Source organism: Urocitellus parryii, chromosome 1 (assembly GCF_045843805.1).
Source record: "Urocitellus parryii isolate mUroPar1 chromosome 1, mUroPar1.hap1, whole genome shotgun sequence".
Classification (NCBI taxonomy): domain Eukaryota; kingdom Metazoa; phylum Chordata; class Mammalia; order Rodentia; family Sciuridae; genus Urocitellus; species Urocitellus parryii.
The window spans coordinates 159,160,656-159,187,623 of record NC_135531.1 but is presented as its reverse complement, the minus strand read 5'-3'; the positions used below and the strand labels follow the sequence as shown (position 1 = coordinate 159,187,623).

Sequence of the window (26,968 nt, the reverse complement as noted above, 5' to 3'; positions counted from 1 at the left end):
ATTTTCCTGCCTCAGCCCCCTGGAATAGCTGGGATTACAGGCATGTGCCATCGTACCCTGCTCATTTTCTTCTCTTCAATCAGTGTTTAGCATACTCCTTCTAAGTACCTGCCAGGTGCAAGGGCTGTGTTCCACACTGGGGATGTAGCCATGTGGATGGAAGGATGGATGGATGGGTAGCTGGGTGGATGGATGGATGGATGGATGGATATCTGGGTAGATGAATGGATGAATAGTTGGATAAATAACTGGGTGTGCATATGAATGGAAGAGGACTGGCTGGCTGGGTTGATGCTTGATTGATTGGTTGATACTCCAGCATATTTCCTAAAAGAAAGATTTGGGGTCATTTTACCCTACAAAAAAATTACAAAGGGTATGATGTCTTTTCCTGAGATCCCTCTATGGAGTAGCGGGTAGGCGTCTTCCTGGCCACACTATCAGGGGTTAGAGGCCGTTACATAACAACTTGGTAAGCTCAGAGTGTTCTTCAGTGCTGGAAGGTCAGAAAGGAGGGATGCTGGATTATAAGGAATGAGCAGAAGCGTCCACCCAGCAAAGGGCATTCTGGGCGGAGGGGACAGCGAGCCCCCAGCTGGCAGGCAGGCATGAGCCGCGTATCTGGACCTGGTCCCTCTGACACCACAGCACCAGCCCGGCCTCTGCTCTGCTCCAGTCAGCCATGTCTGGACCCTGGCTCACACATATCCAGCGGTCCCCATGCTCACTTCCCTTTCCCTGCAGTGACCTCTGCCCTTGCATAACAATTTTCCCATTTCTTGGACAACACAATTCTTCCACCAGAATCAACCATGGGAAAGGAGAAGGCAGGGACCCAGGGCAGGCGCTGAGTTCCCACGGGCCTGGGCTGAGTCAGAGTCGACATCAGCAGCAGCCCTATTTTGTCTTCCCACCACCCAAGATCACCCCTGCTTCTGCAGAAGCTGACCCATGCCAGACCTGGAGCCAGTGCGTCTCCAATGCATCCAGAATTCTAACCTCTTTAATTTCCTAGGACTCCAGGGAGGTAGAAGGGGGTTGGTGGGGATGGTGGTGGGGCTTGGCACAAGCAGAGATCCCAGAAGTGAAACGGAGGACTTCTCTCCTGGGCCTCGGTTTCCACATGTATTATTATGGGACAAAATAATACTGTTTTCTAGGATTCTTATAAAAGTTACAATATGCCTTCAATACTTAGAGTAGGATCATGTCCAGTGGATTTGTATTACTCCTGCTCTAACTGAAAGCGTGTGGATGCCCCTGCCCAGCATCAGCAGCGGTTCCAGATTCCGTGGCTCTGGTCAGTTGCCTCCTGGGTCTGGGGCCTGTGGTCAGCTTCAAGGGCTCCAGGCCGTCACTGGAGGAAGGTTTGGGAGCCTCGCCTCTGGAGCAAACCCTGGCATCTGCTCAGCCAGTGTCCCACTTTCTTCCTGGTTTAATAGGCACTGGCCAGGGCTGTGGCATCCTGCTGAAGCTGCAAATAGCTCCCGAGCCCCAGGGATAATTACCTGTTTCTTAGAAAAGGGCAAAGAGGGGCTGCCACTCCTGGGCTGGTCACAGAGTTCCTGGCTTTGACTATGCAGAGACTTTCCTTGGAAGGAACGGGTGGGAGGGAGGGAAGAGAGGAAAGAAACAGCTCTGGTTTGTGAAAACCAAAGTGCCAGTTGGAACAGGCTTGATGAAGGGAATTGTCTGGAAAAGAGAGAGACGGCTCTAATTTGTGGTAACCTCTGTTGACATCACTCACCTGCAGTGGGGGGGTGGATTTATTTATAGTCCAGCTGGGTGGAAAATGGCACCTTTCTTCATTCACACCAAGAGCCCACGCTGGGCTCAGCCTTATGTTTTATCTGACCTTTGAACACTGCCCTTATTTTAGAACCTGCTTTCTTGACTGAATTTTAAAGGATTTAAGATGAGCAGACTTAACTCCCTGAGATTTCTGAGCCAGCACCCTGAATTGGAGGAGGATTATCTTCTCAGCATTTCCCAGTCATGACTGGCTGGCTGGCTCTTGCAGACTTTGGCTAATGTGGTTTCGGATTCTGCTCATCCTGTAGGAAAAACATCTTCTCACCACCATTTAAAAGATCCCCTGATTGCTTAAGGGGTGTCTTTCTGCTTGATTGTTCTATCCTTTACTTATTAAGTATTCTCTTGTTTATGGATTTTTCCAGCAAGCCTTGCAAAACAGTGAATTTCTGGAAGGAAAATCCCACTTTGCCTTTACTCATCATTTTAAAAACTCAACACATGTCATCACAAAGGAAAAAAATAGGCACTATACCATTTGAGAAAGATTTTTAGCACTTAATGATGAAAATCATCCTTCTACTGTCAAATCTCCTTCCTCTTGACTTCTTCCCTCTGTTCTGTTTCCTGCTGGACCACGTGACATTTCTCGCCTGAGAATCCTCTGATTTCACACTTGGCATGTCCTGGAACTTAGCTGCTTATCCCAGCTTCAAGGTACTGCAATTATCATTCATTTTAGAGCTTGGCTGCAATGCCACACTCCACCAGGAGGTGTCTCCATGCAATACCGGAGTGGCTTCTGGAGGTCAGTGGAGACCGTAAGACTCCTGATCTCAGGACCCTATGCAAGGGGCACAGTTGGCTTGGGAGCACTGTTGTCCTGGAGGCTAGAAGAAGTCAGCCCTTAGCCTGACCTCTGGGGAGGTGGCAGATGAGGAGAGGGCTGCCAGTAGTGAAGATGACCTTTGAGAGCCATAAGGAACTAAGGCTTGGCTTGACTGGACCCTGGGAACTCACAGGGAAGGATAGCCAGCAGGCCTCAGGCCATCCTTCCTTCCCTGTCATCTTTTCTTTCCTCGCCCACCTCCTGGCCATACCCTCCCACACTGGAGAGCGTTGGAGCCAGGTGCACAGTCTGGCTTTGACAGTAGCTAGCTACATGACCCAAGTAAGTCACGTCATAACGCTGAGCCTCTGTTTTCTTGTGTGAAATTCAGGGCTGGTGGCACTATCTTCCAGAGCAGCAGTGTTGGGACATCGGTGTGCAGGGTGCAGCTGGGAGAGACGTTCTCTGAGGCTGCCCCGATCCCATCTTGTAACCCTCCATCTTGCATCTGCTCCCTGTCCTACTTCCTCTGTCCTCCTGCTTTCTCCACCCAGGGTGCAGGTAGCAGGGTTCTCTCTGCCTCCATTTCCCAGGCAGTGGAGACAGTGGCTGGAACACAGTCACATATTCAAGAAGCAGCACCCTTTGCCAGAGGAGGCCCACACCACACTTCACACCACACAGGGCTGACGGGGGCTTCCGAGCTCCTTCTGGGTGCCAGTGTTGTGCTGGCAAAAACCCCGCCACAGCTCTCCGCGGAGGAACCCAGCTCTGCAGCCTCCGCCACTTGCCTCCATAGCCAATTTCAAGCTGCCAACAAGATGTCACCCCCCCCCCAAGTTGGAAAGAGACGCACAAAATCAGCTCAGGGTGCGCGACTCCCACGGCACTCCACTGCTGGGTGCATTTGGACAGGAAACAGGGATCCTGGATATCTACATGATTTGTGGAGATTTATTTTGTTGATTTATGTTTATGTGGTGCTGAGGATGGAACCCGGTGCCTCACACGTGTGAGGCAATGCTGACCCACTGCCACAGCTCCCCTCCCCCACCATAGGAATATTTTAAATCTGAACTGTGGCCATGAATGTCCCGCTGTCCTCCCCCAGAGCTGAGCCTGCTGCTCCAAGTCACACCACTGTCCCCTCTCTTTGGAGTCCCTGAACTCAGGTGTCCCTTCAGTTTAAATCACCTGTATCCTATGGTGTCTTTCCTGTGCTTATCAGCTCTGTCCTGGTGTGGAGCACTCCAGGGGCACTGGGGCCCCTCCACACCATTCCCTTCCCACTGCCACTGCCCTGGTCCAAAGCCACTGTCACCTCCTGCCTGACCTCTGCCTGGTCTCCATCGAATCTCCTGCTGTCTTTCTTGCCAGCCTGGGCTCCGCCCTCCATGAGGTGCTTTCTGTCCTTCTCTTCTTAACGACCCTCGATCCCCTTTCTCCTGCAAAGTGAAAAAAACAAAACCCTCTTAGCTTGGCCCTCCAAGGCCCTGTCCAAGCCGCCTGCTGAACTCAGCACTGCTGCGGGCCCCAGCCCCTGGCGCTCACCCCCTCAGTGCAGACTCCTGCACTGCTCCTCTGACCACCTTTGGTACAGCATCATCAATTGTCCCCTGCCTGGATCCTGGCGGTTTCCAGCAATTCCTCTCCCTCGAGTCCTGCGTGTGTCTATCTCTCCAACCAGCCTGAGGGGTAGAGGCTGGACTCACGCCTGCCTCATCCACTTTGGTACCCATGGTGCCCAGTGGAGTATCTGGAACATCATGGGGACTTAACAAGCTAATAACAGATGAATAAATTTGGGGCAGTCAGGTGTTGGGTGATGATGAACAGATGTTGGCTTGATGGCCGTGGGCGGCTAGGTGGTTGAAGGCATGGTGGCTGGCTGGGTGGATAAGAATGAATGTGTCCTAGTCCATGTTCAGATGCTATAACAAAACCACAGACTGGGTTATTTATAGAGAAAATATATTTCCCAAGTTCTGGAGCCCAATAATATCACAGTCTGGCACCTGGTCGGGGCCTCATTGCCACAGCATAACATGGCGGAGGCATCGAATGGCAGAAAGAGTTGGCTGGTCCCCCGTCATTCACCTGGTGCCATGACAAATACCTCCGTCCATTCTAATTATCTGCTAAAGATCCACCTCCCGACACTGTCATAGTGGCCGTTACATTTCCATTTGACTTTTGGAAAGGACATTTGAACCACTAGCAGTGAGCTCCTGCTGGGCCATCAGCTTCTTGGGAGCAGGTACCATGTGTCAGTCACCTCGGGACCTCTAGGGCTTATTCAGAATGGGCACTTGGTGAGCTTTGGTGGCTGAGTGAGCAGATGGATAAAGGGATGCATGGATAGGTGGCCCTGGAGAGGAGTCCTGTGACAACTTCCTTCTCCATTGGGAACGTCCTGCTGACCCGCCGACTCCCCTGGCTCCTGCTCCTTCACCCTTGGGTGGTGGCCAGAAGTGACATCTGATTGCATTTCCTGTCCACAGGGGGAGACCTGACCTCAGTGGACCCCATGGTCCTGGAGCAGTATGTGGTGGTGGCCAGCTACCAGAAGCAGGAGAGTTCAGAAATCAGCCTCAGTGTGGGGCAGGTGGTGGACATCATCGAGAAGAACGAGTCAGGTAGGGACATAGGCCAGCTCCCTCCCACCCTGCACTGTCAGCGAGCCCCTTGGACTGAAAGTGCCTGGAAACTCAGGGACAAATCACCAGTGCAGCCCGGTGCATCTCCCCAGGTTCAACTGAGGCCTCCCAGGCCTAGGATTGATCATAAGGCTCAAGTAACCACTTGGCCACCACTTGCTAGCGTCCCACTGGGTCAGGTGTCAGTGATTTGTCCTGAGGTTCATGTTCCTTGCACCCTCCCGGTCCTCAGGCACAGGGAGACACAGCTGGGCTTACACTGGAGATCTGATCATTGATTCCTCCATGGGAGTCCAGGAAGGGTTCAACAGCTCTGGGCTCAGTGTCCCTTAGCATTGCTGCCCTCAGGGGACTGCAGGACACTTGGCTTGTGTTTCCTCCTGACTGCCACGTCTCACAGTTATCCAGCCTGCCTCATTCATCTGGCCATCAGGTTCCTCATCTGCAAAATACAGAAAACTCCCCCAGAGAGCCTCTGGGAGAATTCAGGGGATACGCAGACGGAGGGCCTGAGCCTGCGCCTGGCCCATAGTAGGTGCTCCCAAAATGTCCATGGCCTCAGGGCAGCCTTGCATCATGACGGCAAAGAGCGGGAAGAAGGAAGGGGCCAGAGAGGCCTGTGTCCTCCCTGGGGGCCATGGCAGATGGTGGCAGGGCTGATAATGTCATCAGGGACCCGACTCTGTGATAACCCCGTGGGCAGCTGAGGTCCAAGGAGCAGGAGGGAGACATATGTGGCCAGCATCTGTGGGTCACGTTACCCTTAGTCACGTTGGGTGTGAGACCTCAGCTGCTCAATCTAGGAATTGTCCCTGCTCCAAAGAACAGGGGATGGCGATGTTCCTGGCATCCCCTAGATCACATTACCGCCAGCCACGGGACCGCGTTTGCTGGCCAGACCTCCTGAATTACGCAACCCAGGAAGTGTCATCTCTGCAGGACCCAGGAACGCGCTACTCCCAGCTCATCTCGGTTTCTCCTGAGACTTGCTCACAGTGCACGCCCTTTCCTAGGGATGCCGAGTCTGGCATGAGGCCTCTCCAGCAATGGCCCCAGCAGCTGGACATCCCTTGACATGCACAAATGCAGAATCCAAGTCCCGGAGAAGCCATTAGACTGTGCCCCAGTGACAGACATCCCGGCACACAGCCCTGCCCTGCCACCGCCTGGTGGATGTGGACCTGGGTTCGCCCCCTCTGTGCGGTGGGCTGGTGGGTGCTGGCTCTGAGACGGTGGGATGAGGGCCCGCCCATGGTAAGCCTTCTCCATTCTCCCTGAGCTGCCCCTTCTCTCCCTGTCCCAGGCTCGGGAACAAGTTTCTCTCCGGCCTGTTTTTGGCGGTGAGCCGCTGACCTGGGCCGTCGTGTCCTTCCGGGATTCCTGGCTCTTCAGCCTCCCTGAGCCTTAACTAACGCAGCAGCTGAGACTCAGCGGCCTCCGTGCCCCTGGCCCGCATCCCCAGATTCAGCCAATGTTCAGGGCAAAAAGGCATCGAAACTGATGACGTCCACACTGCTTCCTGTCACTATCCCTAAACAGTTCCTGGAGCCACTATTCACATAGCATTTGGGTCATGTGAGGTCTTGTAGGTCCTGCAGAGGTGATCTCAAGGGGACCAGGAGGTGATCGGTCATGTTGTTACTGCCCCGTCTTGTACAAGGGACTGGACGTCCTCTGGACCCTCGGGGTGCTGTGGCCAGTGCCTGGGTGCTGGGGGACGCCTATGATCCCGTTCTGAGCCCACTGACGTCTCTGCTCTCCGTCCCCAGGTTGGTGGTTCGTCAGCACGGCTGAGGAGCAAGGCTGGGTCCCTGCCACCTGCCTGGAGGGGCAGGACGCTGGGCAGGATGAGTTTTCCCTGCAGCCTGAAGAAGGTAGGGAGCCTGGGCAGCTGCTGCCCTGGATCACAGGAGGCCACGGGCTCGGCCCAAGGGCATCCTATGGATGAAGCCCGCTGTGGGGTGTGCAGGAGGCCGTCCGTCCTTTCTAGGGGCCTTTGAGAGCCCCTGGGGTGAGCGTGGCCAAGCTGGGCCTGATGCCTTCATAGACCCTCAGGAGGGCCCCAGTCTGATCCAGGTCCACCCCTCACTGTGCCTCTGGAGTTCTGGTGGCAGGACACTCGGATTCGAGATCTTTGACCCTGCCTGCTTAAAGATGTCAGCTCTCTGCAGGTGTAAATGGCCCTGGCAGTGTCCATGCTCCGTCTCCCCGGCACCCTTCCCTACAGGGGTCCTGACACCTGTCACACTGCAAGGCTAAGGCTCCCTCTCCCCCAGTAGCTTCCTAAAGCCAAAGCCCCCCTTCACCTGCATCAATAGACGGGTGCCATGGAGCCAGGCGGACTGGACCTGAATCTCAGCTGTGCCACACGCTCAACTGAGTGGTCTTGAGGCAGACATTTGACCTCTCTAAGCCTCAGCCTCCTCATCTGATAGTGGACAGAGTGGTATCTATAACATGGAGGTTTTAAAAAATTAAAAGAAATGCTAAATGCAAAGCAGCAGGAACAGTAATCACGGGCAGGCACTGGACCAGCCGCCCTGTGCCTCTGCTGGTCCTGGACCCCGGGGAGGAAGCACAGAGCCACCTGAAGTCTATATGCATCAGAAGAGGGGGCAGGGCAGGGACAGTGCACACCTGTGACCCCTGCAACAGGAGGATCACAAGTTTGAGACCAGCCTGGGCAACTTAGCGAGGCCATGTCTCAAAATTAAAAATAAAAAAGACTGGACTATATAGCTCAGTGATCACTGCCCCTGGGTTCCGTCCTCAGGATTGCCAAAAACAGGGTAAGAAAAAGGAGTGGTGCCCTCAGCTCAGAGGTCAGCAAGAGGGGTTGCCCGTGGCTTTCATGTAGTCAGACCGCAGCCAGCACGCCTCAGAGCTGCTTTGCTCTGTGTCTCGGGGGCCCACTGAGTGGTAGGGGCCAGCCAGCTCAGGCTGAGGAAGGAGGTCCACTACATGGGACCTGGAGCCCCTTAGACAGTCCATGATATGGCGTGTGTGTGCCTCTGTGAGGGCCTGAGTACTGCTCCCACCTCACAGACGGGGAAAGGGTTCAGGGAGGTAGAACAACTTGCCCCAGGTCACACAGCTCGAGGGAGGCAGAGAGGCCATGTTCTCCCTCCTCTCCCACAAGGGTTTCCCTTGGTGCCATCTCCACTTGTGCTAGGGATAGAATCGTATCCACTGGTCCCCTCTCCACTCAAGTTCAAGGTGATCAGCAGGTGCTCGGCCTCCCTGAGACTCGAGGGCCTCAGCACTGACTCAGGATTCCTCTCAGGGAGCAGGGGCCTGTGCCCCCTTGGCCCCCGGACACTTGGGTGCCCTCTTCTCACCTCTGTCTCTGCCCTCCCCTCCACATGCTGCCCGTCCAGTCTCCTGGAGGTACTGGTCTTTGCCCCGGCCCGTGGGCCGCCGCCGGACGCTGGGGGACTTGTACTCCTCCAGCTGGCGCCAAGGTGCCTACCGCGGAGTTGTCTGCCCGTTGGGTGCCTGGACATCTGCATGAGCCTCTGCCCGGCACTGCCCGTGCCTGTTGCATGTGAGAAGCGCTGGTCTGTCCTCCTGTGTGTGTGTGTGTCGGCATGGGGGTCAGGGAGGGGGAGCCCGAGCCCTGTCAGCCCCGGGCCCGGAACTTTCCCAGTTTAAAAACCGTAACACTGACCCCGCAGCCTGCTCCTGCCATCGGGCCTTCTGAGTTGGGTGGACAGAAGCAAGGTCTATTCACTCATGTCCCTGGAAAGCCCAACGGAGGGCTAGCTTCAGGCATGACTTTATCCAGGGGCTTGAGAATGTTCTCAGGACCTGCAGCTCTTGCCACCTCTCTGCCCTGCTCTCTGCCTTGTTGGCCCCATTCTCTGTGGTGACAGTAGTTCTAGGCACCTTCAGGGACATCCACCAAAGATAGGGCTTCTCCTTCAACTCAAGCCCTAGGATTGGGTCCTGCTGACCCACCTGGGTCCCCTGGCATCCCTGAACCAGTCCCAGAGGTGGGAGGGTGCAGCACTGAGGCTGGCCGGGCTCACCTAGCCACTCCCTGCCCCAGGAGGTAGGAAGCCTGGCCTCCCCAGCCTCCCATGGGCAGAGGCTAGCAGGCCACCAGGGGAGGGCACATGGGTGCCAGACAGGCCACTTCAGCACCCATGACACTCCTACAGGGACTTCACTGCACCTGTCTGGAATTGCTCGGCCTCCGTGGTCCCAGAGAGGGCCTTGTGGGTGCTGGGGAATCCCGTGCCATGCAGCCACAGGGTGAGGGGACCCGGGAGACCACGGTCAAAGGGCTGACTGCGCCCACACTCAGGCCCACACGGCAGCCCTGAAGCCCAGACCAGGCAGAGCCTCTGTGCAGCCTGAGCGCCCCCTTCCGCTGACCACGGCCGGCGCCCAGCCTCGGCTTCCGTGGGCCTGGGAGCCGCTAACTGCTGAGGATCCGTGCAGACTGCTGCCCCCACAGAGCAAGTCACCGGCCAGGTCCTCACACAGACCCCAGTGCTCCCTCCTCTCTCTGCAGCAGGGGGTGGCCCCCATGGCTTGTAGCATTTCCAGAGACACCGAGGCCACGCCAGCATACAGCCTTGGCACTGGCTCCATCACCTGGTGACTGAACTGTACCGGAGCTGGCAGCCTCCCCTCTCCTTGCCAGGCCCCAGGATGGCATCCACATCTCTCCACTTCTGCCCCAGGGCTGGCCTTACTCTCTGGAGCCCCTGCCTGGGCAGCAGTGAGCAGCGCCCCGGAGCCTGGCTTCGGGCTGCACGCTGCTGGGGACCCAGGGCCTCGAGCATCGTTAGTGAAAGGTCAAGACCTGCTGCCAGCTAGGGAATAGATGTGGCTGGTCGTCCCCACCTCAGCTGAAACTTCTGCTGCCCAAGTCCAGCTCATCTCTGAATTCTCCCCTCTCCCAGGCGAGGAGCCCCAAGGGTATAACTGGCCCTGTGTGAGCCAAGTGGCTCCAGCCGGCCTGGGGACTTGTCCAGTTACTGAGTGCTGGCTCCTTTACCCGTGAGCAGCGATATCCCAGGCTCATGCCCAGTGCTAGGGGAGGGACTGGCCGGGGCGGACACAGCTCGGCTCCTGGGTTCACAGTCCAGCAGAGCTCACAGATGCAGGACAGGATGCGCAGTGTGTGCGTCTTAGAAAGCCGTCCCTGGACGGGCCATCAGCCTGAGGACAGGGACGCGGATGCCACGGGCTGGAATATTGCATGAGGTGGTCGAGGACACTGACCTTGAAGGACAGTCCTGGGAAGGGGGGGGGGGGAGTGCTGCTGGTGCTTTCGAGGGACTGGATCTGCCCTGGGACCTGGGACCTGGGTCCTGATGCTGCTGGCACCTAGGGAACCACAGCAGGTGAGGCCAAGTCTGCCTCCGCGTCACCCCAGGGATCAGAGTCCTGGGACACTTTGTTTCTCACCCAATGTCCTTTCTCCCTCAGAGGAGAAGTACACGGTCATCTACCCGTACACAGCCCGCGACCAGGATGAGATGAACCTGGAGAGAGGGGCCATGGTGGAAGTCATCCAGAAAAACCTGGAGGGCTGGTGGAAGATCAGGTACTGCCACTGGTTCCCGCTGTCGCGGGTGGTTTCAGGGTCATGCAGGCTCCAGCCTCCAGGTCTATAAGTGATTGCAGATGAGGGAAGTTTCTGCCTAGGCCATGGAAGGACGCTTCTCGGTGCCGTTGGCCTTCTTCCCTACCCACGTCCTTCCCTAAAAACCCTTAATAAGCAAAATTGCCTTCTCCAAACACATGGAGCCTGTCAGCGGGAGCCCTGTTAAGCAAGACTGGTCTCCATCTCCAGATGTTCTGTGATGAGTGACTGGAGGCTGAGGCTGCCCACGTGAGTAGTCGCCCGCTGCAGCCCCACTGAGACCATGTGGTGCAAACCCCGCACCATGGTCACCCTCCTCGGGCCTCTGGTTTCATTTATCCCCAGATCCAGCTGCAGGGCAGGAGGCTGCACCCGGGCACTTCCTTAGCCTGCGGTGGAGCCGAACAAGCCCCACTGTTTCCCCAGCAAGAGCGAGAGGGGATAGTCACCACAGAGCAGGGCGGCAAGGCTGCCAGAGTGCTGGGGGGACATGGGGGGTGCTGGGGTGCAGTGAGGGGGGCTCCCCCGCTCAGGGGCTTCCTGAGGGAGGGGACCTCAGAGCTGAGACACAAGGGAGTGAGGAGGACAGTGTCAGGACGTGTGGTCACCAGCCACAGCAGGGTTGCAGGGACAGCGGAGACCACAGGGACACCAATAGGAGTGCCCTGCAGCTTTCTGCGGAGGTCCCATCCTCTGGTGGCACTGTGACCCTGACGTGGTAGTGGTGCGCTGTGCCTTGGCCATTCCTGTGAAAGTGCAGCACAGCCGTGGGCCTCCACGGTACTTGGCAAAGGTCACAGACACCTGTGCTGGCCACCATGTCCCTGTACTCCCTGCTCTCAGTGCCTCCACGCCAGGCTCGCTGAGCCCAGGGCTCCTGTGTTTGCACCCTCTCTGGAGTCCCCGTTTTCTCTTGCTGGTGGCCCTGGGAGCAGGGGGCTGCATGGTGCGTGGCGGCTGCACCTCCTGGTGGCCTTCGCCCAGCACTGGGGCCGCTGGGCACATCCCCGGTCCATGTCACAGTGCTGGGAAGCCAGTCATCCTGGAACCAGGGGGCTGGCACTCAGGAGCCACTGGGTTGCACCTGGTCTCCCAGGAGGTTATGGTAGGATGGCCGACAGGGCAGCCGAGCCCGTGACTCAGGCTCAAAGGACCCTAGGAAAGCTTCCGATTGCGTGCTTCCTCCCCGTAGCTTCTGTCCCTGCGTGATGACCTGTCTGCAGCTGAGGATGTGGAGCATGTGCAGCCTAATGTGGACCAATTAGGCCAGGTTTTATTCCCTCTCAGAATACTCGAAGGCTGAGGGACGCTAAGCGGTGGCCTGCCACCTCCTGGTGGCCTGTGGTCGTGGAGGCCTGTTCTCATTGAACCCAGGGCTGTGACCCCCTAAGTGGCTCTTGACAGGAGAGTGGCCCACCACTGGCCGTCTGGTCTGTTGGGTCTGTTCCTCTTTCCCAGAGGCGAGGCTGGCTGCCCGTACTGTGGGTGCTGGCCAACGCCGAGCCCACATGCTCTGAGCAGTGACGTTGGACTGTTTCCTCTGTCCAGGAGGCCCCCTCCAGTCATGGCTGTTGATCTCAGCCCTGCTGCACAGAGGACTGAGTGGCCACTGCACTTGGTGTGTTTTGTCTGGGTGCCGTGAGCTGCTCCGTCTGGGACCCGGGCAGCCCACAGTTGAGTGGCAGCTGGCCCAGGCCGGCTCCTCGTCCCCTGGACAGGCATCTCACCCAAGGTGAAGCAACCTGGGTGGGGCTGAGCTCTGCACCAGCACAAGGCTGTCGGGAACAGGCAGCAGCCAGGGGGTCTGGATGCCCACCTGCCAGGCTTGCCCGTGATGTCGGCTGGGCGCTTCTCCCCTCGGCACTCGGCCTCCATCTGTAAACAGACTCTATCCGCACCGGGTGTGTGGAGGATTTCAGAGGTTTGAGTTTTGGAATAGTGGCACGTGTGGACTGAGGTGACTCAGGGACGCACCTGAGTCTGAGCACGGAACTCGTTCGCGTCTCAGAGGCACCTGTTCACAGAGCCTCGAGATTTTGTACGGTATTTTGGGTGCACCTGCATCTCCACTGCACCCATCACCTGAGGGCAGGTGTAGACGTTTAGGCTTCAGACTCTGGAGCATGTCACCCGGGTGGGTGGGGGCGCTCAGCCTGCCTCCTCTGCCCCCAGGTCAGCTGGGATTAAGTACAGAAGTGGTACGAGGGCAAGGGGCAGGCTGCCAGGGGAGGTGCCCATGAGGCCGGCCTCCTTGCCACGCTGTTGTCCTCACCGCAGGGTTGCGAGGGGACCACTGTGAAGCCGTCACAGTGGTTGTGACAGGTCTATGGCGGTTCCCTCAGCACCATGCCCACTGGCATGTCCGCCATCCTCCTGTTCCCCCTCAGCTCACACACCCAGGCACCAGTGTGGACTTAACTCACCGTGCCCTCCCCAGCACTTCATTCCAACTGGGGACAGCATGGCCTCAGCTGGTGCCACCGCGTGTCATGGCACTGGGATGGCAGAGCCTGCTGGGACATGAGGGCAGCGTGGAGGTGGGCCTCCTCCCCAGGAGGGTGGGAGAAGCTCTCGTGAGGAATGGAATCGAGCAGAGCCAGGAAGAAGAGGGACAAGCAAGGATCACCAAGGACAGGATGCGCCGGGGTCAGAGGCACGGGGCGTTTAGGAGACTGCAGCCGGGCAGGGCAGTGGCCTGGAGGCTGCTGTGTGAGGCCATCAGAGGCCCCGTTGGAAGGGCCTGCAGTGCCTGGCAGAGGGCTCAGTGTCATCGGAAGGCCTGGCCCTGGGCAGCCTGGCCTGTTGTTCCTACCCGCTGGGGCCTGAGCGTGACTCTCAGCAGGAGCCTGGTGACCTCCCATGGGCCTGACCATCCCCTTCCTCCTCCTCCCAGGTACCAAGGCAAAGAGGGCTGGGCCCCCGCCTCCTACCTGAAGAAGACCAGCGGGGAGCCCTTGCCCCCGAAGCTGGGCCCCGGCTCGTCTGCCCCCTCGGGCGCCCTCGACCTGGACGGCGTCTCCCGGCAGCAGAGCGCAGTGGCCAGGGAGAAGGAGCTGCTCAACAATCAGAGGGAAGGCCGCGCAGCACCCGATGGCGATGTCCGGCAGAGTGAGTGACTTTCCCCCTGACCAGAGTGGTCTTCTTGTGGACCCCGAGTCCCAGAGCTGGGCAGCCTGGCTCCAGGGTGAGGCCCCCAAGCACAGGTGTGTTCGGCTCTGCTCACCTGGGGCATTGTTCAGTCTGGGCTTCCCCTGGCCACGAGCCAGGCCCAGTGACATCTGTTGCATGCCCACCGCTGGCCAAGAGCCTTGGCAATGTTTACATCCCCTGCCCAGGAGGTGCACGCTGTGCCTGTTCCACAGGACATGGCCTTGTGGTCCAGAGAGTCCAGTCACCTATTTGTCCTGTGCTGAGGCCCTCGAGCCTTGGAGCCAGGCCAGGACCCTTCTCCACATGGCTCTGAAGCCTGCGCTTCTTGCCCTTGCTGGAAAGTTCTCCGTTGCTTGAGGACACTCTCTGTCCCCTTTGGTTCCTGAGTGGAAAAGATCCAGGCAGTGCCACACTGACAGGGTCCTGAGCCACCCAGGGAAGAGCGCAGACAGCTCTTCTCTCCCAGGAGGGTCTCGGCAGCAAGCTGTTTGGTGCGGAGCTTGTGCCCCACCCTCTGCAGGACAGCTGGCCCCTCCTGGTGTCCACGCCAGGAACTTCACACACGGAGCTCTGCCGTGATGGAAATATGTCTCTTTTCTCCACAGGATCACCAAAGATGAGGCAGAGACCCCCTCCTCGCCGGGACATGACCATCGTAAGTGGACCCTGGTCTGTGGCCATCAGAGATGCCGCAGGTCCCCCAGGCCTTTGCCCTGTCCAGAGCTCTCTTCCTGTCCATGCAGCAGCCTGGTGAAGCAGGCAGTGCAGATCACTGTCCCCTCTGCAGGTGGAAAGACGGGTCCAGGCAGGGAAGCCATCTGCCCAGGGTCCTCTGCCCCTGTGTCCTGCTCTTGCTCCACTTCTCCAGATCCTCTGCGCAGGCCCAGGCTGAGGAGGCACAGGGATGGCATCTGTGGTGCCGTTCTGATATCCTGCTCCACATCTGGGGTTCTCCAGCTGCCTTGTTAACAGGTGGAGCCTCCCTTCTCTGAATATCCAAAATCAAACTTTTTAAGCACCAAGATGACACACTACGGAAAATTCCACACCTGACCTCACCTGCCGGGCTGCTTTCAAAACGCAGGCACACTAAAAATATTGTCTAATGCCATCCGTCAGGCTCTGTGGACGTGAAACACACATGAGAGAATTTCATGCTTGGACTAGGGTCCCCAAGACTTCTCGTTATATGGTGCGGTGATCCCAACCCAAAGCTCTCCTGGCCCACGTGTTTTGGACAGGGGTTGTCCCACTGTGCCCTGAGCTGCTGCCCTGTTTTGGAAGGCCTGCCGTTCACTGAGCACCATGCAGTGCACTGGCCACTCACTGTGGTGACCGGTGTGACCCTTGCAGCCGGCCACCAGGCTGAGACCTTCCATGCTCCCACTGCCTGAGGCCAGACTGAGGCTCAGAGGGGAGACCACTGCCCAGGGCCACACCCGTCACCAGTTTTTCCCACCCAGCTAGCCTGGCCCGCGAGCCTGTTCTTCCCGGGCCCTACAGCCACTTCACCTCAGACCTTGTCCTGCCCCATGCTTTCATGGTGCAGCCAGATGCCCTGTGTGTCCACTCATCCCCGAGGTTGGAGGGTGAGTGAGAGCTCACTGGAAGATGCCAGTGGTGTCCTCCATGTGTCCGTCAGAATTAAGTCGATCCACCAGCACCTTCCATGGTGACTGTGTGTCCCGGGCCCCTCGTCTCACCCCAGTGATGTTGTGGGGCTTGTTCCCCCTGGAATGAGCCCTATATGTGTCCTCCCAGCCTCGGGGTCTCAACCTGCCCAAGCCGCCCGTCCCACCCCACGTGGAGGAGGAGTACTACACCATCGCCGAGTTCCAGACCACCATCCCCGACGGCATCAGCTTCCAGGCCGGCCTAAAGGTCGAGGTGAGTCGGCCACTGGGGTCAGAGTCACTGCCTTATCGCACTCAAGAGAGTGCACCCAAACACCCGGCACCCCCACCTGCAGCCCTGGCCGCCCGCCCCGGCCTGCCATCTGCAGGTGGCCTGCCTGGACACTTCACACAGGTGGATGCCTGTGCCACGTGCTCTCAGAGGACCACTGAGCCACATCCTCAGCCCTATTTCATATTTTAGTTAGAGACAGTGTCTTACTGAGTTGCTTAGCACCTCACTGTTGCTGAGGCTGACTTTGAACTTGAGATCCTCCTGTCTCAGCCTCCCAAGCCTCTGGGATTACAGACATGGGCCACCACACCTGGCCAAAGTAAAGATTCTTGATACCTTCTGTGATTTCACTTTGCTCTTATTTGAGTCAAGAGATAGAGGGATTGAATTCGGAGGAATTTGGAGGAATCCTGAGTTCTGTTTTAACAGAAAATCTGCCCTGATGTCATCATGAATTATGCACATGTGTACCTAGTGCCTCCATGGGACTTGGTGGGGATGGGGCTGGGAGGGAACATTGTGTGGCTGGAGCTGAGCGTGAGGAAGCCGAGCAGCCTGAGGGTACCCCGTGGAGCTGCCCAGGGGGATTGGACATCGTGTTTGAAGAGGAAAGTGACCTATGATGGCAAACAGAAGCTGTGGCTTCCACTTGAAGGAGCAGGTGATTGACAGTGTGTGACCCAGGAAGGAAGTACCAGTGGAGAGGCGGGAGCATCAGCCTGATCACAGGGGTGGGAAGCACCGGGAGGCGAAAGAATGGGGACACTGGTCGCAGGACACTCTAGGAGCTCGGCTGTGGGGAAAGGCAGGAGAAGTCGGGGACAAGGGCAGGACGTGAGCAAGTTGACTGGCTTCTGAAAGCTCGGTTTTCAGCGTACTGGGAGGAATTCTGCTTTGAGGTGCCAGTGTGCTCAGGCAGCCGGAGCAGGGGTCCTCACCGTCACCGTCATCATGGCCACGGTCACCATCACCACACAGGTGCTGTAGGTCTGCTTCAGACCTGGCTGGCAGAGGCGCCCGGAGTGGGCAGGACTTCGTCTCTGCTTGTGGCCACTGTCCTCCAAGCCCAGTCCATCCACACCATTCCCAGGAGCAGGGAAGACGGCCCCAGTGCCCCAGCTCCAGCCTGTCCGCTCAGCAAGCCCAGGGGTCCCTAGGGCCAGGGTTCCAGCCATTCCACTGGCCTTCCCACTCCTGGACCTTGGATAGGACAAGAAGCCCAGGGAACTCAAGGCTGCTGTTCCCAGAAGGAGGCTTAACTCCAGGCACACAAGAGCAAAAGAGGGCCCAGCCCCAGGCATCTCGTCTGCCCTCGCTGAGGCTGGTTGGGCCTCTGAGCAGACCACGCCTGTTCCCTCTGGCTCTCCTCCCCACCTTCACTGGCGCTGACCAGCGAGCGCCTCATGCACAGCCGTCCTCCCCAGCAAGCGCCCTGCAACCCAGCCTCGAGCCTCTGCCCTACTCCCCATGACATCAGGCCCCACCAGAGGTGGCCTGAGGGACGTGGTGGGAAGGAGTGGTCTGAAGATGATGGCTTAGGCAGGTGCTCTTTCCTTCTGATAAATCCCACATGCTCTGTTCTCCCTTCCCATTTTTGCCTCCTGGTTCACTTCAGAATCACCGGAGTCTTCAAGATGTCTTCACGGAGCCACAGCTTCCTAGCAAACAGTAGGGGTGCCGCAACAGCTGGGCTCCTCATCCAGGCTGCCAGGGGCATGGTTTACGGTGATGATGGTCATGGTGGTAGTGACAGTGATAGGGGTTGATGTCAGTGGTCATGGTGATGTTGATGGTCATGGTGGTGGTGACGGTGATGGGGGGGTGGTTTGTCAGTGGTGGAAATGATGTTGGTGGTCGTGGTGGTGGTGACAGTGATGGGGGTTGATGTCAGTGGTCGTGGTGATATTGATGGTCATGGTGGTGGTGATGTTGATGATGGTGATGGTGGTGGTGGTGATGTGATGGTGATGGTGATAGTGCTAGTGATGTTAGTGATGGTTATAATCATAACAATGGTGGTGATGGTGATGTGGTGGTAGTGATGATGGTCATGGTGGTGGTGGTGACAATGATGAGGTGGTGGTGGTGGTGGTAGGGATGATGTCAGTGATGGTGATGATGGTGTTGGTGATGGTGATGATGGTGGTGATGACGATGGTGGTAGTGGTGATGATAACAATGGTGATGGTGGTGGTGGTGGTGGTGGTGGTGATGATGATGACTGCAGTAGTGATGATGATGATCATGACAGTGACGGCGGTGACGATGTGATGATGATACACGTGCCTCTTCAGTGCATGTATCTTGTCAACTGACTTAATAATGAACCTTTACAGAAGTCCTGCGAGGTCATAATCATCAGCCCCTTTTACAGATGAGCCTCAGAGGAGCTGGGTAAATGGATCCCTAAGGTTACACAGCTAGTAAGTGGCGGAGCCTGGGTTGGAACCAGGTCTCTGTGCCACAATCCTGTGCGCAGAGCAGAAGTGTAACAGATCCTCCTTGGTACACAGTCTGTGGTCCTGTTTCTGCTGCCTTGGGTGTGGGACTTGATCTTGGCACTGTGGGTTCACGCGAGTGCTGATGAGGACCCGGTGCCCAGCGCTGCCCTCGTGGTCAGCGCTCACAGCGCTCATCCTGTGCTGCACAGAATAGGGCCTCGCTCCCTGTGCTTGTCCAGTGCCACCTGCTTTTTCCCAGGGACCTCCGCTCCAACTGAAGGACAGACCACACTGGCTGCCAGCACTTACCGAGCGCCTGCCTGCGGTGCTGGTGCAGCTGTGAGTGGAGTTCCCAGGTGGATGTTGCTGTTTTCATCATTATCCCAGCTTGGGTTGGAATGTGGGGCATGAGGCTTGCCCAGGCCATTTGGGAAGCAGGCCATGAGCTAAAACTGACCTCAGGACTGCGGGCAGGCCCAGCCTCCTGGCTCTGTCTGTTGGTGCCATCCCTTTCCAGCCAGGCCTCCTCACCGCAGCAGCAGGACCATGGCCACAGTCCTCTACCCCCGGCAGCCTCTCACCCAGGCCTGGATCCTCCACAGGGTCTGGCTCTGGAGCCCGCCTGCCTGCCTCCTCAATAGGACGAAAGTCCCCGTATCACAGGGAGCTGAACGCATAGTCAGACCTCCTGTCACGTTCTGCCAGGGAGGGCAGCGTGTTCATCTGCTGAGGTTGCTGGACACAGCGCCACAGGCAGGCGGGCTACACAGCAGTGGTTTGCTTCTCACAGTTCTAGAGGCTGAAGTCCAGGATCAAGGTGCCAGCAGGTCTGGCTTCTCCTGAGGCCTCCCTGCTGGGCTCTGGATGGCTCCCTGTGTCCTTATGTGGTGGGCCCCCAGTCTCTGTTTCCGAATCCCCTCCCCCATGAAGACATCAGTCACATTGGACTTGGGCCTCCCATTGTCACTTAGTTACTTCCTTAAAGTCCCCGCCCAAGTACAGTGACGTTCGGACGTACTGGGTAGGTTAAGGCTGCAGCATGTGGATTTTGCAGCACAGTTCAGCCATAGTCTCTGGGCTGTGAACCTTCACCCATGTGAATCCAGCCATCTGATCCTGCACCAAAAAGAACCAAGAAACCCAGGAGCTTTCAGGCTGTGGGTGATTCCAGCCACCGCTGCAGTCGGTGGGTGTGTGGGTGCCAAGGAGGCTAGACAGGGAGGAGCCTGCCAACTCCATCAGCCTCGGCACCCTGGGTATAGCATGAGGGTGTCCTTGAGCCACTGGGTGACTACTTCATCAGTGCTCAACCAAGGAAGCGGATCAGGGTAACTTGGGCTCTGTGTGACACGTCCGTGCAGGCTGGCAGTGTCCCACCTCCCAGACGGCAGGGGAGTTGATGCCCTTGTTAGGAGATGCTGGTGGCCACAGAATCAATGTCCCACCCCCGAGGGACCCTTCTGAGCACTGTCTGCAGGACCTTCAGGTGGTCCTTGGTGGCTCACGCCCCAGTTGACCTCCTCTCTCCCCTGCTCCACTTCTCTACTTGAAGGTATTAACTTCAAATTAACTACCTGCACTCAAGTCCAATCTGGGTGACTGTGGAGGAATCCAAAATTGTATAAGAACCCGCTAGGTGCGGTGGCACATGAGTATAACCCAGCTACTGGGGAGGCTAAGACAGGAGGACGGCTGGAGCCCAGAGTCCCAAGCTGGACTAGGCAACAAGGCGAGACCCTGTCTCAGAAACACACACACAAATCATATTGGACGAGAACCTGCCCTCTGTAAGATGCGCTGAGGCAGGGGAATGGCTCCATAGGCCTTTAGGAGAACCTGCAGAGTTCAAAGGCACAGCTGCCAGCGCTGGGTGGCATGTGGGTTCTTCCAGACCATTCTGATCTGCCTGCCCTCATGCCACACTGCCACCGTGCTAACCTCTGTCCCCTTACAGGTGATCGAGAAGAATCTGAGCGGCTGGTGGTACATTCAGATCGAAGACAAGGAAGGGTGGGCCCCAGCAACCTTCATCGACAAGTACAAGAAGACCAGCAATGCCTCGAGACCCAACTTCCTGGCTCCCCTGCCCCACGAGGTGGCACAGCTCCGGCTGGGGGACGCAGTGGCAGTGGAGAACAACGTGGGCAGCGAAGCCGTGGGCCCCTCCCGGCCCCTGCCTGACACCCCGCATGGTGCCCTCGACTCTGGGATGTCCTGGTGCAAAGACTGGAAGGGTGGGAAGGAGGCCCTGAGGAAGGCGTCCGCAGACGCATCCTCGTCGGCAGGCTACGAGGAGATCTCAGACCCTGGCCTGGAGGAGAAGCCCAGCCTCCCTCCGCGGAAGGAGTCCATGATCAAGTCGGAGGGGGAGCTGCTGGAGAGGGAGCGGCAGAGGCTGGAGCAGCTCCGCGGCGCCTCGCCGAAGCCTCCTGGCATGATCCTGCCAATGATTCCAGCCAAGCACTCCCCGGCCCGGGACGGCAGGAAGCCAGAGCCCAAACCTGAGAAAAGCAAGTTGTTCCAACTGAAGAATGACATGGGGCTGGAGTGTGGCCACAAGGTCTTGGCCAAGGAAGTGAGGAAGCCCAACCTCCGGCCCGTCTCCAAGTCCAAGGCTGAGCCCGAGGAGAAGCCAGAAGCCGTCCCCCAGAATCCATTCCTGAAGTCCAAACCTCAGGTCAGGCCCAAACCAGCTCCTTGCCCCAAGACAGAGCCACCTCAGGGCGGAGACCAAGTGGATATCTGCAACCTTAGGAGTAAGCTCAGGCCCGCCAAGTCCCAGGAGAAATCCTCACTGGACGGGGAGAGCGCCCTGGCTACTGGGGGCCAAGACATGGCCTTCAGCCGAAGCTTCCTTCCAGGTGGGGAGGGACCTGGCCGTGCCCAGGATAGGCCTGGCAGACAGGATGGACTCAGCCCAAAGGAGCTGTCCTGCAGAGCCCCCCTGCGGCCAGCCAAGACCACCGATCCTGGGCCCAAGAATGTGCCCGTCCCTGTCCAAGAGGCGACTCAGCAGAGACCTGTGGTCCCACCCCGGAGACCACCACCCCCAAAGAAAGGCTCCTCCTCGTCTTCCTCCAGACCCCTCCCAGAGATCAGAGGGCCACAGCCGGAAGCCAGTGAAAACAGGGCAGCTGCTGCCCCCGGCCGTGCCCTCCTCGTGCCCCCAAAAGCCAAACCTTTCCTCTCCAACTCCTCGGGGGGCAAAGGCGGGCTGGGGCCGCGGGCAGCCGGCAAAGCAGAGGACCACAGAGAGAGGGCAGCTGCGGCCTCCTTGCCCGACATCGACGGCCTGAAGGACTCTTTGTATGTGGCCGTGGCCAACTTTGAAGGAGACGAAGATACAGGCAGCTTTCAGGAGGGGACGGTGTTCGAAGTCCGGGAGAAGAGCAGCAGCGGCTGGTGGCTGTGCCAGGCCCTCAGCGGGGCCCCTTCCTGGGAGGGCTGGATCCCCTCCAACTACCTCAGGAAGAAGCCCTAGCGCCCTCCCACTGGAGGCCCGCTGCTGCCCGCGGCCTCCCCATGTATTTAATGGCCTCTTAATTTATCCGACTCCACAGTTCGGCTTCTCCCCTGGGAGGCTGGAGAGTGAGCGGCTGACCCAGAGCCAGGTCTCCCCCTGTGGTGGCACCCCAAAGGTGCACGCCACAGCCCCCGCTCCATGGGGGTCCTCGCCAGCACCCTGCCTTAACAGACCTCCTCCTCTTGACCAGTGGCGGTGACCCTCCCAAGCCTCCAGGATCAGCTCCTGTGACCAGGAGGAGTTCCACGCTGGCTCCCCCATTGCCTGGACAGGCACAGGACGGGGCAGCCTGCCCGGTCCACCATGACTTGCTCTGATTCTCCATGTTTCTAGAAGCCCAGGCGCTTTGCTCACTGTCTCCCAAATGCCTGGTGCCGGGAAGAGCCGTGACTGGTAGGCATCAGCTCTATTGCCAGTCCCCAGGAAAGTGGCCTCTTCCCCAAGCCCCAGGCCCTCCAACTTCTGAGGCTCCAGCAGATGCCGCTCCCCCAGGAGGGGCCTGGAGGTCCACCAGCCACCCTGCTCCCGTCTTCTGCCTTGGACCTGAGCAGCGCCACAGGCTGGCCCCGGCCCCAGCACGCTTCACTTCCTGCTGCAGGCTCTGCACCACCTGGGGCTCTTCAATTCGAACTCCTGTCCCCTGCTGGGGTCACTTCATGTTTGTCTTCCTAGGACCAGAGGCTCGAGGTTGTCTGAGTAAGGGTCCATTCACAAGCCACGCCCCTCGTGAGCACCGCCCCCCCCAGTAGCCAACAGGTGCCAAACATGACGTGGCACTTAGCACTCATGGTTTAGTGCTCACAGAGACCTCCGTCACCAGGCCCATTCATAGATGAGGAAACTCAATTCGGCCAAGGATGTGCTAGCCAGGAAGAGAGGAAAGAGGATTTCTGACCAGGCTGCCCAAGTTCCCCCACAGGGAAAGGCAAACCAGTCACATGGAGGGGGCTGCCAGGAGAGGTGGCCCTGTGGCTTCCTTGTGGTGTGAGCAGGGGACACCTGCTCCCCCACCTGATGTCCCTCTCAGGCCCCTGCAGCATATATAGCAGGCTGCCCGGAGGCTGAGCAGCTGCTGCCCCAGCTTGGGGGTACTGTGGGGTCCTGGTTGGCTAGCACAGACCCTATTCCCTGCTCCTGTGCTGGTACCCCTGGGGGGATGAGGCCGATGGGACAGAGGGAGCTGAGGTGGCCTCTCCCCTGCCAGCCACGAGGGGCTCTGGTGGCTCACAGGCCAGCAGCCAGGTCCCTGCAGAACGAAGCATGGTTATTAGGAGCCCAAGAAGGAGGCAGGCACCCAGGGCCAGGCAGAGGCCGCCCGTCCCTCCCTGTCCCTCCTGCCATGGCTTCCTGCTCTCTCTGGCACACGGAGGAGATCTCCCTGTGTGTACACCCCAGGAGAACCAGGCAGCCTTCTACGGATTTGACTGAAGAGGCACCATTCTGCAGAAGTAGAATCGGGACCCAGGCTTTCCAGCTCCCATCCCAGAGATCTCTTCTGTGTGCCGGCTGCTGGTGTGTGACGAGAGCCCTAGAACCCAGCCCACTGCCCTGCCCTGCCCCAGAGACCTCCGGTGCACAGCGTTCACCTGCTGCCACGTCCCAGTGTCCCTCTGCTAGAGGGAATGCTTGCATCTACCTGCCGTGCCAAAGATCTGTGCAGAGAGCCTTCTTCTGCACCCCAGCCCCGGGCCGCACCCTGGGCTCTGGCCACTTCCACAGGAGTCCCACTCAGTCTACGGTGGCATGCCAGCCCTGCGTCCTTGGCTCAGCCTGAGCTCTCTCTTGCAGGGCTTGATTTGTGCCCCGACCTGGAGGAAGGTGGCAGTGCGGGGAACGGGAGGTGGGAGAGGACCACCCCTATGTGAGCCCTCCGCGTGGGAGGCCCAGCATGGTTTTCCTGTGGTTTGGACCCTGTTGATCAACCTGTTTGTGGAGCTGCTTTACAGGGTCTGACTACCTTTCCAAAGACACAGCTGACTGGTTTTCTTTCTGATTCGCCTCTGGTTTCAGTGACATTTTCAGGCATTTTGGAAGCACCTACTGCGTCTCTGACGCTGGGTAGACCAGGGTGTGGGGGCTCCAACGTGGGCTGCGAAGAGCTCCACGCTTTGTCCACTGAAGGAGTATCAGTGGCCTCACGTCCCTTTCCCCCCACCGGGTCAGCCAGTGGGACCAGACCTGCTCTGCCCTCCTGTGGGTAGGACGTTTTCCTGCAAGTCAAAGAACTTGCCTTTTAGACTATTCTAGTGCTGACGGGAACTGTGTGGCTGTGGAAGCCCCTTCCTCCATGGTGGCTGTTCTTTGCTGGGGTCACCTCTGTGGCCTGAGGACTCCTGTATCTGCTCACTGCTGCAGTGGTGGACATGCCCCTAGGCAACTAAGCTGTCTGGGTCTCTATGGCAGAGACCCTCCTCGCTGTTCTTGCTTGGGGACTTAGGTTTACGGTATCCAGGACGATGCTCACTAGTCTGGGAGCAACTGACGAAGCTTATGCAGAATTCCCTGGAGTCTTGGCCAGGAAAACATCTGGGGCCATCAATGACACCGTGCCACATACCAACAGGTCACCTCACCTGCTCTTCACCACGTCCCCTCCTTTATTCTCGAGACAATCCTGCAAGGGGAACAGGAGCCACTCGGTGCACAGCAATGCATGAGGGTGGAGTCCCGTGCCCCACCTCATCCAATCAGTGCCTCACTGGGACTCAGGTGGGGGACTTGCTCTTCCTCATGTCCTGACCTTCCTGCCCCTTCAGAGGTGAAATGTGCACTGGGCTCCCAGGGGGCCAGTCTCTGAAGTTAGCTGTCACCACCCCTTGGTCAAACATTTCAATAGGTCACAAGAGAAGTGCCAGCCAAGGGTGGGCACTGGTGGGTTTTTGCCTACTCACTTCCGCTCACTGTCTTGTGCCGGCCACTTTATCTTACAAGCTGGGGCAGATGTACAGCTTGTCCTAGTGCCACCAAGTCTGAAAAATCTGAATTTGAGAACCACCACTTGGTAAAACAGGATTTTGCTCCAATTCTCTGCTGAGAATCAGTCTTCACCATTTGGTGACATTGGCCTTTGTCCCAGGCTGAGACTTGGGGAGAGCTGAGCTCCAGCTCAAACCACTTTTCATGGCCCCACCCTCCTAGGAAACTGCTAGAGCCACACCAGGCTTTCAGGGGTCATTTGAGCCTCTGTCACAAGGTGCTGCATAGAGTACGTTTCTAGGGCAAAGTTCTTAGCCTTAAAGTGTTTCTGAGCTCCCAGGAGGTTCAGTGCCAGGTGGAAAGTGGAGGAATGAATAGATGTGCCACACTGAAGGACAGGCACCAAACCGCCCAGGACTGGGGAAGGACGTTGGGCAGGGAATTGGACAGTACTTATTACTAAGTACTTATTACAAGTGTAGTACTTATTACTAAGTGTAGTACATAATAAGTGTCCATCCCTGAGTGAGCTACAGAGGAAACCACTCCTGCCCTCAAATGGCAGCTGACATGGTTAAGAAGAGGGCTGGGCGTGGCGCGGTGTGGAGTGCCTGCCTGGCATGTGCGTCCCATCCCCAGCACTGCAGCAGCAACCCCACAGCCTGACTGCCCTCCTTCCACTGTGCCCACCTCTTAATGGGCACCTTGCAGCCTAGCCATGGGTGACCTCTTTGTCCCATCCTCTCAGGGCTCTTGTGTGAACTGCAGACAGCCGTCCATACCTTAGACCAAAGATTCCCCAGCGGCAGTGGGACCTGGCCCAGGTGAGCAGGAGATGGGTTTGCAAGGAGGCCTGAGGGTGAGGGCGCTCTGCTTCCCCTGGTAGGAACTGCTCCCACCTGGAGTAGGGTCCCCTGCAGAGCTGCAGAGGTCCAGCCAGGCTCCACCCCCTCACCTGCCCATGGACCACCCTCCGAGTGTCCCTCTGCAGCGGCCTCCCCCTGCTGCATGGCCATCCTGCTCTGGTGCTAGCCTGCAAAGCCTCCAGCCCACTGTGGCTCAACATTCCGCCTTCCTGATTCTGTGTCTCCTGCAAAGGAAACCTTCTTGGCCCCAGAGAGGGGGCTCAGCCTCTTTGGTCCTTGGAAGGACCAGATCGTGCCATAGCCGGTGGCCTTTGCTTTCAATATTGAAAAAGAAGGCCCCGGGGCTAACATAGCAGTAGCAATTCTAATGCAATGGAGGGTTCCAGTCCACCCCAGCGTGCCTGGCTGTGCCTTGTGCCCAGTAACTAGTAGCACCCCACTGAGACAGGACCTTGAACTACAAGCCACGCCTTCGGCTCCAGGAAGCCTCACGTTACTAGGCCACTTCTCATCCCTCCAGGAGCAGTGGGCTCTGGGCATCATTGCCGCAGCTGGTGTCTGCTCGTGGGACGATGCTGGGGATCCCTGGGTACCTCAACACGGCCCATACCCTTGTGGAAAAGTGACAGGTTCCTTCTGACACAAAAGCAAACACTGAGTGTCGGATGTGAGGGGCACCTAGCTGTAGCATGCAGAGACTGTCACCTGACCAGTAGGCTTGTTCCTTGGTTTTTGTTTTTAATAAATAAAAAGTGCTTGACTGGTTTCAAGCCTCGCTGTGAGAATGACGTGTCTGGGTTTTATTGGCTGAAGGGCGCACAGCTTCCCGCCCCCGGCATCTTATCCTGTGCAGGCTGCGCTGGGGTGTTGTCCAGACTTGGGGTGCCTCCTTTCTGGGCCCTAGGGCACCTTCTTTTAGCTACAGTGTCCACAAACCAGGGGAAAGTGTCCTCTTATTTGCTGGCTCCCGGCTGTTCCCAGCTCTGCCTAAAGATGACAGCTTCCCTGTGGAGGAGTCTTGACCGATCTCTGGCCTTGCCTGCCGCTGGGCAATGCCACGTGCCATGGGAGATGGAACGTGTAACCAGAACCCAGCCTCGGGGACTGCTTGAGGAAGCCACCTGCTCCCAAGCAAATAGAGGGTGCAGGCTGATGTCGGTTATTTTATTTTATTTTTTACAAGGGTGCTTAACCACTGAGTCAAACCCCAGTATTTGTGTGTGTGTGTGTGTGTGTGTGTGTGTGTGTATTTATTTATTTATTTTGAGACAAGGCCTTGCCCAGTTTCTGAGGCTGGCTTTCAACTCTCGATCCTCTTGCATTGGCCTCC

General features: G+C 57.8%; 1 protein-coding gene across 1 annotated transcript in view; it reads left to right on the top strand.

Moving 5' to 3' along the window:
* The window catches only part of Sh3pxd2b (SH3 and PX domains 2B), a 73,659-nt gene extending 47,322 nt beyond the window's left edge, over positions 1–26,337 (top strand). The window contains exons 7-13 of the mRNA XM_026401339.2: positions 5,083–5,217; positions 7,008–7,112; positions 10,678–10,795; positions 13,728–13,942; positions 14,590–14,639; positions 15,746–15,871; positions 20,288–26,337. Of these exons, the coding sequence (XP_026257124.2) occupies positions 5,083–5,217; positions 7,008–7,112; positions 10,678–10,795; positions 13,728–13,942; positions 14,590–14,639; positions 15,746–15,871; positions 20,288–21,814 (2,276 nt within the window). The 3' untranslated portion in view covers positions 21,815–26,337. The remainder of the gene's footprint in view (positions 1–5,082; positions 5,218–7,007; positions 7,113–10,677; positions 10,796–13,727; positions 13,943–14,589; positions 14,640–15,745; positions 15,872–20,287) is intronic.
* Positions 26,338–26,968: the final 631 nt, after the last annotated feature.